This window comes from Selaginella moellendorffii, unplaced genomic scaffold (assembly GCF_000143415.4).
Source record: "Selaginella moellendorffii unplaced genomic scaffold, v1.0 SELMOscaffold_40, whole genome shotgun sequence".
Taxonomy (NCBI): Eukaryota; Viridiplantae; Streptophyta; class Lycopodiopsida; order Selaginellales; family Selaginellaceae; genus Selaginella; species Selaginella moellendorffii.
Window position 1 is genome coordinate 1,583,884 of NW_003314301.1, and position 13,410 is coordinate 1,597,293.

Consider the following 13,410-nt stretch of genomic DNA (forward strand, 5'->3'; position numbering starts at 1 on the left):
TCACGTAAAGCTTTTGGAGACGGAAAGAGAAGAGCATTCGCTTAATCACGGAAAGAACCATAGACACATAAGGCCCGCCTAGAATCTCACTTTACCGGCTCAAATAAAAAAAATCTAAACTGCTGCAGTCACCTGCATTCATCAGCAAGCACAAATATCAAACAGGACCGAGTAAAGTGAATGGAAATTCTACCTTGTATGACGACATGCGCAAGAACTCAAAGACCCTACACCGGAAACATTAGTATATGCATAGTGATGTCATCGAACCACAAATATTGCCTCGAATCCGGTCTCTGAGTTTTCGACATCCTTTTCTTCTACATCGGCTGCAAAACCCGGAAAATCAAACTTCCTGAAGCACCAACTAACCACACTCTTACCAAAAACTACGTCGGGAACTTCTTCGTACGTATCCAGCTTGAGTTTTCCATCGCAATCGAAAGGCCCCTGCAACCACAACGGTGTAAGAAGAGGGTAGCAAAGTTACGAGACAACTTTACATCAGCTTTTGGAGCAGGCCGAGGCCACACCGGAAAGATTTCTGTCCGGAAGGAGAGCACAGCCTTGACTCGTTTTTCCATTTCTACAAGCAGCACAGCATTAAAACAGGGCACAAATTCCTCCTTAAAACGTTAACACACCTTGGTGTTCAAGCTTTTGCCGGAGAGCTTCCATATCATCCCCGGTGAAATGCACCCTCTCGATTCCCTGTTTCGCCCACTCGTCCGCCTTGCTCTCCTGAGGAGCCGCCGCCGCCCCTGACCAGAGAAAGAGAATTCAAAGGCTAGAATTCCAACATCGCTTACCTCCAATTTTTGCTCGCACATTGGAAATATTCCTGAGAGGCGTTCTCCCAGCATCGATCTTGTTGCCCAGAGGAGCGATCTTAGGCTTGGGCGTCGCGGATGGGAGCTGCTGCTTGTTTGTGATGTTCGACAGCTTCGGCCGCTGGATCGTAGCTGGAGGAATCACGGATTTCCCTGCCGGCAGCGCAACAGTCGGCGCCAGCGATCAAAAGGAAGAGATCTTACCGCTCATCGGAGCCGCATTCTCGTCTTGCGGATTGAATCGAGGAGCCACGCGCGTCGCCATACCCTGAGATAGATCTTCCCGCCCAGGAGGAAAACCAAAACCTCTTTACTGCCCTAACATAAAGGAATATGCTAGCATCTTAACGGGTATTTTTTAGTAACTGTCCACGTCGACATTAATACCATACACGGTCGCAATGGCAGCTTTTTTTTCCTGAGCCAAACAAAAGGTCTGAAACACTGACCACGAGAACTCGATAAAGAGATGGATAGATAGGATAGATTTCTAGAAAAAAGAATGGAGGACTTGGAAATTACACGCTCTTTGCGAGTTTCTTTCACGACCTTCGCCTTCTTCTAGCGCTGTAAATTCGATCGCTTCGATCGCTACTGCTGCTGCTCGAAACAATCTTGCGGAGTTTGCAGCTGCGTTCTTCTCCCTCGGCATCACTATCACTTCTTAAAGGCACCACCTGATGATAGCAACAGTGTGTATGAATCTCCCCGCGAAACAGAGAGAAAGAAAAGACTCACTTGATCTATCGTTTCGATCGTTGAAACTCGAGGGTGGTGTTTTTGTTGAGAGCCGGACTTTGTGGAATCGGAGTTTGCATCTCTAGCTGAGCGCTTATCTGATCCACCAAGCCACGAGAACATCAGATCAGAGTTGAAAATCAGCAAATGAGCTATTTTTTTTCTCTCCTCTTGTTTACTTCTCTGGTGGTTTTGGGAGAGTGACCTGTGTCAGCCGTGGAATTCCCAGTGGACGACACTGTTGAGCGCTTGTTTATCCTCTCCAGCCACACCGATGCCCGGTTCTCGACGTCGGGAACCTCTGGAACATCGTCCTCGAGCTCGTAGGCAGTGGAAGTTCTGCAAATCAGTCTCTCCTTGGCCTTGGGAGGAGTAGCGGCAGTTGGATCAGACTGATCGTCCACAGCACCCGACTTGGATGATGTAAAGTGCCGCACCCAGGGGCTGGAAAATATGTTTGGAGATGGAAGCTCCCAAGAGTGGAGCCTTCGACATGGCAATGGTTGCCATCCACCACCTTGCATCACCTGTGAAGAAAGAAACGAAGAACAAACTGACTTGAGAGCTTGAAAAGTTTATAAACGAAGAACCAACCTTGAAGAAGCTAAGAGGCCTGGATTCCACACAGTCTTGATCACACGAAGAGGCAGCCTCGCCACAGATATCCACAGCACAGTACTCCCGGTCATACATATTTCTCACAAACATCTCCTCCATGCTGCTTAGATACGAGGAGTGCCTGTCATCCGTCCAGGCCGTGTCCAAGGATTCTTCCTCCTTCTGTCAGAATCACAAGCGAAATCGCTCGAATTTCCAGAAAAAAAAAGCAAGCAAGAGATATTTCATCCATACCGTGTCATCGCCAGAGTAGTTCTTGGATTGATTGGAGGTCTCGGATGTTAGCGTCGACGATGGCGACGACGAAGCCCTGCTCCGCAATCTCGACTCGCCGCAAGATTCCCTGTCGTGCTCCCACGATTGAGCTGCATTCGGCGGCAATCTGTGGTGGATTGTGGCATTGGCGACTGCGATGTTCTTACTCCCAATCATCGTATTCGAGCGCAGAGGAGATATTTCGGCCAAGATTCGCAAGAAAGCTCACCTCCGGCAGCTCCAATCCAAAGCCCTAGCAAGCGCAACGCCAATCGATCTCCTCAAGATCCGCCAAGCATCACGCTCATCCGATCCAGACAATCACAAAACGCAAGGGTAGCATGGAGCCAAGGCGGTGGTGAAGCTACCAGGAATGAAAGCAAAGCTTATCGGCCTATGAGAAGTAGGCACCGAGGAATATGCCGCCGCCATGGGGCTAGACAACCACGTGGCAAGCGGTGGACGAAAAATATCGCGAAAAAGCGCGGGCCACGTGGAGTACTCTGGGATATTTATGTGATGCCAGATATTTTAACAGTGACAAATGAAAATATCGGGAAATGCACTGCCCGGGAATCGAACCCGGGTCTGTTCCGTGGCAGGGAACTATTCTACCACTAGACCAGCAGTGCCTAACATATCAAATCGACGTTTAGCGGATAATTTTAAGCTAATTACCAGCTAGAAACGCTTCTATCTCCAGCCATCCAGAAGCTCGATACAAAACTCCTTCCTCTTTTCTCCACGCTGATCGAGAGCTTTGCTGGACGAGGCCGGAAAAGAGTGGCACGATCTTCACTCCAAAGGCTTTGGAGGCTCGATCGAGGCTGGAGCTCGTTCCTAGAACAATTCCAATGTCAGCTCGGAGCAAGGCTAGCAGATCCGTGAGGCTGTCTCCAATGAAAATCACAAACTTGTCGTCCGGAGCGTGTAGGATCTCACGAAACATCGTCTCTTCCTTGTCAATCGGTGTCTCGACGCGTCTGATCAAGCTCCCGGTTGTAAAGTTCCCATCGTTTTCGAGTTCGTTGGAATGGACAGGAACATTGGTGATATTCTCTGGCATTGCAAGAGTAAGAACAACGAAAAGGAACAAAACTCGTCTCACCTTTGGAGAAAGCTGCTTCAATGAAGGTCCGGCTCCAGCAAACCGAGAGGATTTGACAAGAGATTTTGGAACTTAGCCTGCAAAGCACACTGGCACAGCCAGCTTGAAGTGCCATGTTTTGTCCGGCTTGCTTGATATCATCGATCTTAATGCCTTGGAAAACGCGGGAGGCGTCGATTTTCGCGTTCCCTTGCTTCTCAAACTCGGAAAGAACTTGGAGAGCCTCTTTGATCGCATCGTAGTCGTACTCTTCACACACAAAGAAAAACAATATGGTCAGTTCTTTCCAACATTTACGAAACAAAGTCTACCATTTTTCTCGCGACCACCACGAAGAACAACTTCTTCCAGGAGTTTGGAGTAGTCCCTGAAATACTCGTCCGAGAGGCTGCTCCATTTCCTCCTTACATCTGGATCGACCGCCATAGCCAGCTCCGCTAGAACTGGGGATGAATCAGAGACGGTGCAAGTAGAATCAAAATCAGAGATGAGCACGAAGTTGCGATCCTTGAGTGCTACACTCTCTAGCAGCGGTACAAAAGCGTTGCTGCCATGCACTTCCTGGGCATCGAAGAAGCTCACCTCGTACGCTATGGCACGGTGATACAAACTTTGCATACTCTGAAATTCCGCTGCCGTAGTCTCTTGAGCTTCCGAGAGTCTATCGAGAAGCTGCTCGAGTCGAGTAGCAGCAGTCTGCCAAGACAAGCTAGCTCAGAACTAGATTCAAACATAAACATCCAAGAACAAACTGATTTTACCTCGAAACCAGGCGACGAGTAAGTCGAAATCCAGTCGCGATATGGATGATTTTCTCGAGAGAAAACTCTCGTCTCTTGGCCTAGGAAGGCGTAGAGACGCATGCACGGAGCCATTGCTGCCAGAGTGAGCATCGGCACCTTAGTTTTCTCGGATTCAATTTTCTTCCCAGCAGCCACTGCGAGGAGAAAATCTGTGTAGGCACAAGTTGCTGGCGATGGTGGTGTATGATCGAAGTTCCAAGCCTGCAAGAAGGCAAATTCTTACAAATCAAAAGACGAAAAAAAACAGAAAAGAAAAGAAAAGCTTTGCAAGAGACCTTCATGAGGGAAGAATGGAGCTCAAGTTCCTCGTACACAGCCTGTTGGAGCTTGCAAATCTCAGATTTAACTTCTCGATCATCGCTGCGCTCTATGGCCAAACCATAGCTAAAAGAAAAATGTGAACAACAACAGGAAAATTCTGTCGATTGAGCTTACGCTTTCGCGAATGCCGTCAGGAAGAAGGAATCCTGCGCTATAAATCGCTGGAAGCTGTGAAGATCCAGCGTCCCAGCAGCGATGGACACCACAAATGGATGATACAGACATACCATTGCCTCGCGCTTGGATTGCTGCCACAAGCGCTTTGAAATGGATGGCTCCATCGCCTGAGCGCTTGCCAAGCTCCTCAATCCTCTGGCCACTACATTTCTAAGCAAACACGACATTACCTAAAATCTATGGAATATTTCCCAACGAATAAAGAGAATATGCTAAAAATATACCTCAGAGAATATTCTATTCGAAAAACTGAATATGCTAAAATTAGATTTTTAAAAAACCTTAGAGCTTGTCAATCATCTTGTTCAAGGAGGAGGTCATCTCTTGAATGGCGTGAACCATGGCCTCGAGGTGTGATTCGTGCTTCTCGCACATCCTCTCTTGCATCTGGATCACGATCTTGGTGTTCTTCTCCAAGATCGCCTCGAGCCTGTCCATGCTATCCTCCGCCGGCGCCGGCTTGGGCCGCTTCCTCTTCCCGGACGAAGAAATCCCCTGCTCGTCGTTGGACGATGGAGCTACAAGTTCGCGATCAATCACGAATCAAACCAAGAGAAGAACTTGAGCTCACCGTTTGGGATCTGGAGCAATGGTGGACACAAATCCCCGGCCTGCAAGAACGCGGCAGCGGCGTGATCGTGAGCGCCATCGTCCACCTGCGGCTGGCGCTTGAAGTGATGGTGCTGCTGGTGGACGATCCTCTCCGAATCATACACCGTGGGAGGCACTCCAGGCCTATTGGCGAGGAAGTGATCCAGCTCCTCGAAGATATCCTTGTCGAAAACCGGAGGAACGATGAGCTTGTTCTCGCGCTTCTCCTCCACGGACATGAGCCAGTAGGATTGCCGCGAGTTCCTGTTCTGCCAATCCTTGACTCTCTTGTAGTCTCGGACGATGTTCTGCCAGCGCTTGCGGCACTGCGATGCGTCGCGGACCACTCCAGCGTCCTCGCATTTCTTGGAGATCCTCTTCCACTTTTGCTCCTTGTTGACGATCTGGCCGCGGCTCGCCGCCTCGGCCACCTCCTGCTCGTAGACGCGCTTGGCCTGGACGAGCGTGATGGTCTCGTCCTTGAGCCAGCGCGAGGCGCGCGTGGATCGCAGCGCGACCTCGCCGCCCTCCATCGCGTCGTGGAGATGATCCTGGGGGATCGGCGTCGCGCAGGAATCGTCGTCCATGATCTGAGAAGCAAGAGAGAGGATTATCTGGAGCGAAATATTTCGAGAAGTGCTCGAGGAAATTTCTGGCTCCAGCGACGATGCAAATGCGCGAATTGTATAGCGAGAGAATGCTCCATCCAAGAATCTATGGATCTAAGCTAGGGTTCTTCCGGCGCTCGGCAGTGGCCATACCTCAAACACTCGCCCTAGAAACGGCCATGGGAGGCCATTGGCTCGCGGAGCTTGCCGAGAGACTGGTGTCCTCCACGCAGATTGCGCCTCGCTCCCTTTAGACCGAGACTTCCAGAATTAGGGCACGAAAGGGGGAGATTATTTCACATTATTCCATCAAAACGTTTTACAAAACAAAAATTTTTCCATCCAGTTCGTTGGTTTCTTCGTTTAGTTCACGACATCGAACACGAGTCTCCGCGCCTTCATGGGAGCGAACCTCCATCTCTTGGTGTAGGTAATTCCGAAGAACATTAGGACTATAGCGAACAACCACTTGGATCCACTCTAGAAAACCAAAGCCACGACATCAGTGACTTAAGATCGAAGAACGAGAAGAGTGAAAGATTAACTCACCAGTTTGCGCTCGTCCATCTCTGGCTCTGCTGCCCAGGCGAGGAAACAAACCACATCTTTGGCCATCTGATAGATACGAGCAAGAGAAAATTAGCCAAGATTTTTCGGAGAGATCATAGAAACCTGAGAGGCAGTCGCGGGAGTCCCGTCCTCGTACTCAACAGCCCCATCCATCAAAATCTGTGGCATTGCAATGGCACCCCCGGGGAAGTATGGATTGTAGTGAAGTCCGTCTCTGATCTATCAAAAGGTGAAGAAAGAAAAAAGCTTCATTCCGGAAAAAAAATCTAGCTTACCTTGACTCCAGCGGGAGGCTCGCGATAGCCAGTGAGCAAAGAGAAAACGTAGTCATCACCACTGAACCTGGCCTGCAAGAAGAAATGCGCAAAACTTGAAGAAAGAAACAAAGAAAGCGTCTAGCGTGTACCTTCGTCATCAAGCTCAAGTCTGGAGGATACGCTCCTCCATTCGCTGCTCGAGCAGCTTGCTCATTCGGATATGGAGCCGGCAGGAAATCGTTGGGTCTTCCGGGGCGAGTGAACATCTCCCCCTCATCGTTGGGCCCATCAGTCACCTCAATTTCGGCCGACATAGCCTTCACCTCCTCCTCCGTGTAAGCCACACCGATAAGATGGCGGTATGAGATGTATTGCATGCTGTGGCACGCAGCACAGACTTGGGCATAGACTTGATGCCCGCGACGGATCCTATCAAAAAATGTAGGAAAGAAAAAGGTGAGCAAATCTTGAGATTAAAAAAAAAAAGAACTTACGATGCGTGATCCTGTGCCTCGAAAAACCCATTGTAAGGCCACTTGTATGATGGCGGGGGCAAGCCATGATCCGCCTCGTCGGCATAGACGTAGCCAGCAGCAGCAAACACGCTCGTTGCCGCGGCTCCCAAGAGCGCGAGGCCATTGCGGAGATTATGCCCCCGTTCTTCGTCTTGGAGCTTGGATGATGCTGCTAAAACCCCAGCAGTCTGGAAATCCCCAAAAAGATCGCATTGCATCAGATCCACTGCCATTGCCCGCCACTGGGATTACACCACAAACCTTGCTCGCAGCTGCGCCATCTTGAGCCAGTAGTGTCGCGCGCGCTCCAAGAATCCGATTGAAAAGAGAGCGCCGGGCCGCCGCCATGACCTCGCCCAATGCGAGTGAGAGCGTAGTTAGCCCTAAGAATGTGAGAACATATGCCGTTTAATGATCACATATTCTGCTTTAGAACCGCACATTCCGTTTAGAGAAGAATATGCGTTTCGTGTTCTAGGGTTTCGTCGTCGCGGGATGCCGGTGCCCGAGGAGAGAGCTGCCGCCGCCATTGCTCAAGCATGCGTTGCCCTGCGGCGACGCAAGGCCGTCGAGGAAGGAGCTCATGCATCGCTGGTCGCGGCGCTTGATCGGGCGCTCACGAATCAGGTTCGATTTCGCGATTGTTTCTGTGGCATCTTAGCTCAAGAGGAGGCGCGGCATTGAAATTCAGGGCACGGAGATCCAGGAGAAGATGGAATCTCTTCAGCAGGAGCTGTCCCAGAGCTACAAAACCCAGGCTCATGTGTCGGAGCAGCTCGTCGTAGAGATGCAAACGGCGCAAGCTCTACGAGCGCAACTGGCCGAGAAGGACGCGCTTGTTTTGGAGATCCAACACGAGCTAAGCTCCGCGAGGTACTTGGTCACTCTTGAATCGATCATTTCTTATGTAGCTCTAGCTATCTCCACCCATTCGCTCCACAAAAGCTTGACATGAGTTTTAACATCCTACAGGACATGGCAGGGCGCGTATAAGCCAATTGGAGAAGGACTTTGAAGCAAAGGAGAACGCTGTTCTTGTGCTCGTCGAGGAGCTCACACAGCTAAAGCTCCGAGTGAAAGAGCTCGAATCGAGCCTCCAAGCCATAGAGGCTGAGAACAATATGCTTGTTGATCGCTGGATGACGCAGAAAATGCAAGACGCTGATCGACTTAATGAGGTATGAACTTGCGTTTTTCTTCCAGCTTTTGCTAACTTGCTTCTCTCATTTTGCTTCAAGGCTAACGCCATGTATGCTGACATGATGGAACGCTGCAAGATCAACAGCCTTGCCGAGCTAGCGAAGCTCCAAGTCGACGGCATTGTAAGGCACTCGGAAGCTGGCGCCGAGAGCTACATGACGCTGGGCGCGCCGAGCAAAGTCCGCCACACACTTCGTGCTCACGACAAGGGAGGCTGCGCCGCCATCATCTTCGAGCACAGCAGCGACACCCTCCTCACCGCCGGGCACGACGGCATCGTAAAGTTCTGGGACACTCAGCGCGGAGGAACTCCCACGAAAACTCTCACCGGCGCTCTCGGCTCAGTACTGGACTTGGCACTCACCCCGGAGAACAACATGGTTCTCGGCGGCTGCAGCGATCACAAGCTCTACCTCTGGGACTCCCGCTCCGGCCGAGTGAAGCACGTCCTCACAGGCCACACCGAGAAAGTCACCTCCGTGGACATCAGCAACGTGAGAGCCGCGAGCACGGCCTCGGACAGGACCATCAAGACTTGGGACCTCCAAACGGGCTACAGCCTCCACACGATGATCTTCCACAGCAACTGCAACTCTCTCTGCATCTCCTCCGACGGCGCAGCGATTTGCTCCGGCCACACGGACGGGATCTTGCGCTTCTGGGACACCCGAACAGGGAAGCTGGCCAAGGAGCTCACGGCTCACGAGCCACAGGCCATAACTTCGGTGTCGCTGTCCCGGAGTGGCTTGACGGTGCTCACCAGCGGCAAGGACAACGTCCTCAAGCTCTTCGACGTGAGGAGCTTGGAGCTCAAGGCGACTTTCAGGGGGCCGGGCTACACGGTGGCGACGAGCTTGAGCCGATCGTGCTTGAGCCGGGACGAGAACTATGTGGCGGCGGGCTCCGGCGATGGAAGCGTTTGTATCTGGAATCGCCGCTCCTGGGAGGTGGAGAGCGTGCTCAAAGGCGGGCATGGGAGCGCGGTGGTGGCGTGTGCTTGGAGCCCAGCCAGTAAGTCACTGGCCTCGGCCGATAGAAATGGTGTGGTGTGTGTGTGGGAGTGAAAGTGTGGTAGCCGGGAAGGGGATATTCCTGCGCCGCTGGTGGAATATGCGAATTCACGAGTCCTCCATTTCTAACTAGTAGGAATGCGTTAGCGGAGAGGGGAGTTAGGGTATTCGCAGGGAGGAGCAACGATGGATCAATCCATAAGGTTTGGCCTATGGTTCTCAGTCACACTGATTTTCTCTTTTTCTTGAAAAATGTAAGAACGGGAGATATGAACAAAAGCAAGCAGATTTTTTAGACAAATGTAAGCAGATACAAAATTTGTTTGCTTTTTTCTCCCGTACTTCTATTTTTCAAAGAGTAAACGAAGTTCTTAACGTTGTCACGCTGATTTTGTATTATCTATTCTGTCTCTTGCATGAACCAATGTATATTTGCTTCTCCATACAGAGATGCAAATTTACATTGGTTCATGCAGCAAAGATCTTCAAAACAACTATCAGAAGAAGAAGAAGAAGAAAGAAAATGAAAGTCACTTGGGATAATGTATAGCCATGTTTGCTTGCATCCAAGTTGCAAGCAATTTCTGTTCTCATTGAGCTCAACTTGCGTGATCTTTTAACAAATGTGCCACCCCTAAGATCAACCGAGCTTACATCAAGTTCTGTGGTTAAAACCACTCAGAATACTGACGTTTTCCAGATTATTTGGAAAGATCTAACAATTAACTCCATTGGACAACAGAGAATTTAGAATACAAGTTTGTGAGAATCTTACATGTTTGCACTGAGGCGATGTGATGGAAAAGAACCTCTGGCATATCTTATGTCCATTCTAACAGTTCGATGTCACAGTTTTCTCGAACTTTCCAGCCAAGCAGATCGGCACAAAGCTTAGCTTTTAATCCGGGGTTTAACCGGGGTTTATGCCTGGCGGAATGTTCTTCCACCGTTAAACGGATATTCCTGCTGGTGGAATATGCGAATTCACGAGACACTGGGTTTTAGTAAAAGACTAGGTTCATATCGAGTCGTCCATTTCTAATCCCTCCCTCTCCTCGGCTTTGAATGTCGATGCGCGGCCAGGGCGAGCGAATGCGCAGCGGCGAGTGGAGTTAGGGCATTCGCAGCGAGGAGCAGCGGGCTATGAAGCTGGATTCGGCATCGATCGATCCATGAGGTGAGTGAGGCGGCTCTGTTTGGGGGGGGCGGGGAGATTTTGTTATTTCGAGTGGAATTCGTGGCTTCTCGGGAGGCGCGCTGTGGAAATATCGCCCTCTCAAGATCCAGCCGGGGCGCATTGATCGTGAAATCAGGAAATTCGTTCATCAGTAGCATCTGGAAAGAGCTTTTCCGTATAGTTTTTTTTTTCTTTTTTTCGCTCTTACAGTGGGGGATGGGGACGTTTGCAATTTGCATGCTTTGTATGACGAGACAAGGGATTTTTTTTTTTATTATTCTCATGCTTTAGTCTGTGCTTGGTTTTGACTGGACTTCTTTATGGATTTCCTCTTGCAATGACAGATATGAGAGTTTAGTAGTGGAATGCACGAGTTGAGTTGTTGAGGATGGGATCATGTTGCTCGGATATGAGTGGAGGTATGGACGCTGTGGGTGGAATGGACATGTTGAATCTAGACAAAGACACGGAGACTGCTGTTCCTTCTGACTTCCTTTCTGGAACGCGGGGTGTACCAGCGGATGTACAGGTTCAAGTAGCGAGTTTTTTGTTTATTTATTTCCTTCCTTCTTTGCATATTGATCGTTGTGCTGCTTTTATGTTTACAGTTGTGGATCTCGGCTTCAGAGCTGCGAGACAAAGATTTTCTTTCAAAGGTATTTGACAGGGATTTTTTCACCACTAAGAACTTTCTTGTTCTTTGATTTTTAGAGTGATCCTCTGGCTGTTGCTTTCATAAGGAAAGACGGGGTGCTGGAAGAAGTAGGACGAACGGAAGTTGTATCAAACACTTTGAATCCGTCGTGGGTGACAGACATAAAGGTCTCATACAGTTTTCAAGACATTCAGCAGCTACTGTAAGAAAACCAATTCGTTTTGGTTCAAGGATTGACATGTTTGCCCAGGTTTCGAGTTTATGACATTGATACAAAGTATGCTGGAGTAAATCCACAGGTAATTCTAAAAGCTATTCCAAACACTGGTATACCATGTTTTTCAGGAACTTCCTCTTGAGGAGCAAGATTTTTTGGGAGAGATGACATGTCTACTGGCAGAAGTAAGAATGTGATTGGAGATATATGCAACTAAATGATTAATTCTTTCGACAGGTCGTAGCTGCCCCTGGACAATCTTTCAGCAGATTATTACAAGACAAGGTGGATGGTGGAACAGATAAAACTGGAGTGAAGAGCATGGGAACGCTTACCATCAAAGCAGAAGAGATGCAGCACTCAAAGTCAATTGTGGAACTTGTTCTACGATGCTCGGATCTAAATAACAAAGACTTCTTCTCCAAGAGTGTAAGTCGATATCTTACTCGCTCATTGTCTCACAGTATTGTAAATTGCAGGATCCTTTTCTTAGGCTTTCAAGACTAAGGGAGGACGGAAGCAGTGTTCCTGTTTATAAATCTGAGGTCAAGAAAAACAATCTCCATCCGACATGGAAGCTGGTCAGAACTACGCTGCAGCAACTGAATAATGGGGATATGGTAATTATGAATCTCGACCAGGTAAACTAAACAACAGATATTTTGCAGGACCGGCCATTGGTAGTTGAATGCTTCAATTATAACGGAAATGGTCGGCATGACCTCATTGGGTAAGCCATTTAGTTTGCAGTGTATCTACCTAGTGGTGGTGTTTAAAATTCCATATAGATCTACGCAGGTGTCTCTTAAGGAACTTCAAGCTTCAGCTGGTGGTACCGTTTCGTTTGAACTGAAGCGGCCTTCGGATAATCAGGTTCTATTCAATACAGTCGATTTTCTAAACGTGTTGCTCACTGCACACCTTTAGGACCTTATTTCGTTTTCGCATGTTCTGGACTTGAGGCATTTCAATTTTCTTCACAGGCAGGTGGAAAGCTTCACGTAGAGGGATGCAAGATCTCGTCTGGCCACAGTTTTCTGGACTACCTACGTGGGGGTTGCCAGCTGAGTTTCATGGTCGCAGTCGACTTTACAGGTTCGGATGATTCTATTTCCCTGCCGTATTGTGATTTGAATGTTTGGCTTTCCGGCAGCTTCTAATGGCAATCCTCATCAGCAGGACTCGTTGCATTACCTGGACCCTTCCGGAAAACCGAACTCTTACGAGATTGTAAGCTAGCAATCCATGATCAGATACAGTGAAATCATGTTTGAAAACTGGCAGGCTATTGAATCCGTGGGTGAAGTTTTGTATCACTACGATTACGATAAGCTTTTTGCTGCTTGGGGGTTTGGTGGCAAGCCGATGAACAGTCCAGTTTCTCACTGTTTCAATCTAAATGGACACAGCGCTGAGGTAGGAGTCGTTGTACGTGCTGACGAGCGGGCTCACATTTTGACACAGGTAGATGGCGTGGATGGAATTCTTCGTGCCTACTCACAAGCTCTAAAAAGCGTGGCTCTTGCGGGTCCAACGTTGTTCGCTCCGGTGGTAAACATGGCATCGTCGATAGCGTCGGAGTATATTTCACAAGAGAAGCAAAAGTACTTCGTGCTCCTAATCATCACGGTAAAATACAACCGAAATCTTCCTGGTTGAGCACTAATCTTTATAAATAGGACGGAGTGATTACTGATCTACATCAAACCATCAATGCGATTGTTAATGCAGCCTCACTGCCACTCTCGATTCTGATTGTG

At 49.1% G+C, this 13,410-nt stretch overlaps 7 protein-coding genes and 1 non-coding gene across 10 annotated transcripts; 2 read left to right on the top strand and 6 right to left on the bottom strand.

Moving 5' to 3' along the window:
• Positions 1-18: 18 nt before the first annotated feature.
• LOC112349638 lies at positions 19-1,180 on the bottom strand. 2 transcript variants are annotated; one of them, XM_024684394.1, is made up of 8 exons: positions 1,035-1,180; positions 810-983; positions 645-761; positions 504-586; positions 384-450; positions 283-329; positions 194-227; positions 19-132 (listed from the first exon to the last, which is right to left on the bottom strand). In XM_024684394.1, the coding sequence occupies exons 1-7, from the start codon at positions 1,093-1,095 to the stop codon at positions 219-221; spliced, it is 558 nt and encodes a 185-aa protein (XP_024540162.1). In that variant the 5' UTR covers positions 1,096-1,180; the 3' UTR covers positions 19-132; positions 194-218. The 2 variants fall into 2 exon arrangements, 1 of the variants encoding a protein (XP_024540162.1); XR_002993455.1 differs by having other exon boundaries at positions 194-329.
• A 112-nt stretch (positions 1,181-1,292) lies between these two features.
• LOC112349636 lies at positions 1,293-2,869 on the bottom strand. Of its 2 annotated transcripts, none has more exons than XM_024684391.1 (5): positions 2,421-2,869; positions 2,163-2,348; positions 1,748-2,095; positions 1,569-1,666; positions 1,293-1,507 (listed from the first exon to the last, which is right to left on the bottom strand). In XM_024684391.1, the coding sequence occupies exons 1-4, from the start codon at positions 2,616-2,618 to the stop codon at positions 1,574-1,576; spliced, it is 825 nt and encodes a 274-aa protein (XP_024540159.1). In that variant the 5' UTR covers positions 2,619-2,869; the 3' UTR covers positions 1,293-1,507; positions 1,569-1,573. The 2 variants fall into 2 exon arrangements, with proteins under 2 accessions (XP_024540159.1, XP_024540158.1); XM_024684390.1 differs by having other exon boundaries at positions 1,295-1,507; positions 1,774-2,095; positions 2,421-2,860.
• An 83-nt stretch (positions 2,870-2,952) lies between these two features.
• Positions 2,953-5,022, bottom strand: LOC9634122 (bifunctional TH2 protein, mitochondrial). Its single transcript, XM_024684389.1, has 6 exons — positions 4,788-5,022; positions 4,628-4,736; positions 4,311-4,553; positions 3,861-4,245; positions 3,550-3,798; positions 2,953-3,500 (listed from the first exon to the last, which is right to left on the bottom strand). The coding sequence occupies exons 1-6, from the start codon at positions 5,015-5,017 to the stop codon at positions 3,112-3,114; spliced, it is 1,605 nt and encodes a 534-aa protein (XP_024540157.1). The 5' UTR covers positions 5,018-5,022; the 3' UTR covers positions 2,953-3,111.
• On the bottom strand, positions 3,003-3,073 carry TRNAG-GCC. The gene has a single exon. It is a non-coding gene; the product is annotated as a tRNA-Gly (tRNA).
• Positions 5,023-5,090: 68 nt separating the features above from the next.
• Positions 5,091-6,303, bottom strand: LOC112349637. Its single transcript, XM_024684393.1, has 3 exons — positions 6,203-6,303; positions 5,422-6,031; positions 5,091-5,368 (listed from the first exon to the last, which is right to left on the bottom strand). The coding sequence occupies exons 2-3, from the start codon at positions 6,026-6,028 to the stop codon at positions 5,133-5,135; spliced, it is 843 nt and encodes a 280-aa protein (XP_024540161.1). The 5' UTR covers positions 6,029-6,031; positions 6,203-6,303; the 3' UTR covers positions 5,091-5,132.
• Positions 6,304-6,323: 20 nt separating this feature from the next.
• Positions 6,324-7,779, bottom strand: LOC9634123 (cytochrome c1-2, heme protein, mitochondrial). The gene is made up of 7 exons (XM_002979346.2): positions 7,653-7,779; positions 7,371-7,579; positions 7,026-7,305; positions 6,895-6,966; positions 6,722-6,838; positions 6,599-6,664; positions 6,324-6,529 (listed from the first exon to the last, which is right to left on the bottom strand). Exons 1-7 carry the CDS (start codon positions 7,737-7,739, stop codon positions 6,413-6,415), a joined length of 948 nt encoding a protein of 315 aa, XP_002979392.2. The 5' UTR covers positions 7,740-7,779; the 3' UTR covers positions 6,324-6,412.
• A 93-nt stretch (positions 7,780-7,872) lies between these two features.
• Positions 7,873-9,731, top strand: LOC9634124 (autophagy-related protein 16). Its single transcript, XM_002979201.2, has 4 exons — positions 7,873-8,018; positions 8,083-8,264; positions 8,374-8,569; positions 8,630-9,731. The coding sequence occupies exons 1-4, from the start codon at positions 7,887-7,889 to the stop codon at positions 9,653-9,655; spliced, it is 1,536 nt and encodes a 511-aa protein (XP_002979247.1). The 5' UTR covers positions 7,873-7,886; the 3' UTR covers positions 9,656-9,731.
• An 896-nt stretch (positions 9,732-10,627) lies between these two features.
• On the top strand, positions 10,628-13,410 carry LOC9660697 (protein BONZAI 1; the record flags this gene model as incomplete). Its single annotated transcript, XM_024684202.1, has 15 exons — positions 10,628-10,778; positions 11,123-11,307; positions 11,387-11,434; positions 11,490-11,635; positions 11,684-11,732; positions 11,779-11,835; positions 11,888-12,079; positions 12,130-12,270; positions 12,319-12,380; positions 12,439-12,523; positions 12,634-12,745; positions 12,804-12,880; positions 12,935-13,066; positions 13,115-13,279; positions 13,330-13,410. Coding segments are annotated over exons 2-15 (1,488 nt in total), but the record flags the coding sequence as incomplete, so codon positions are not given.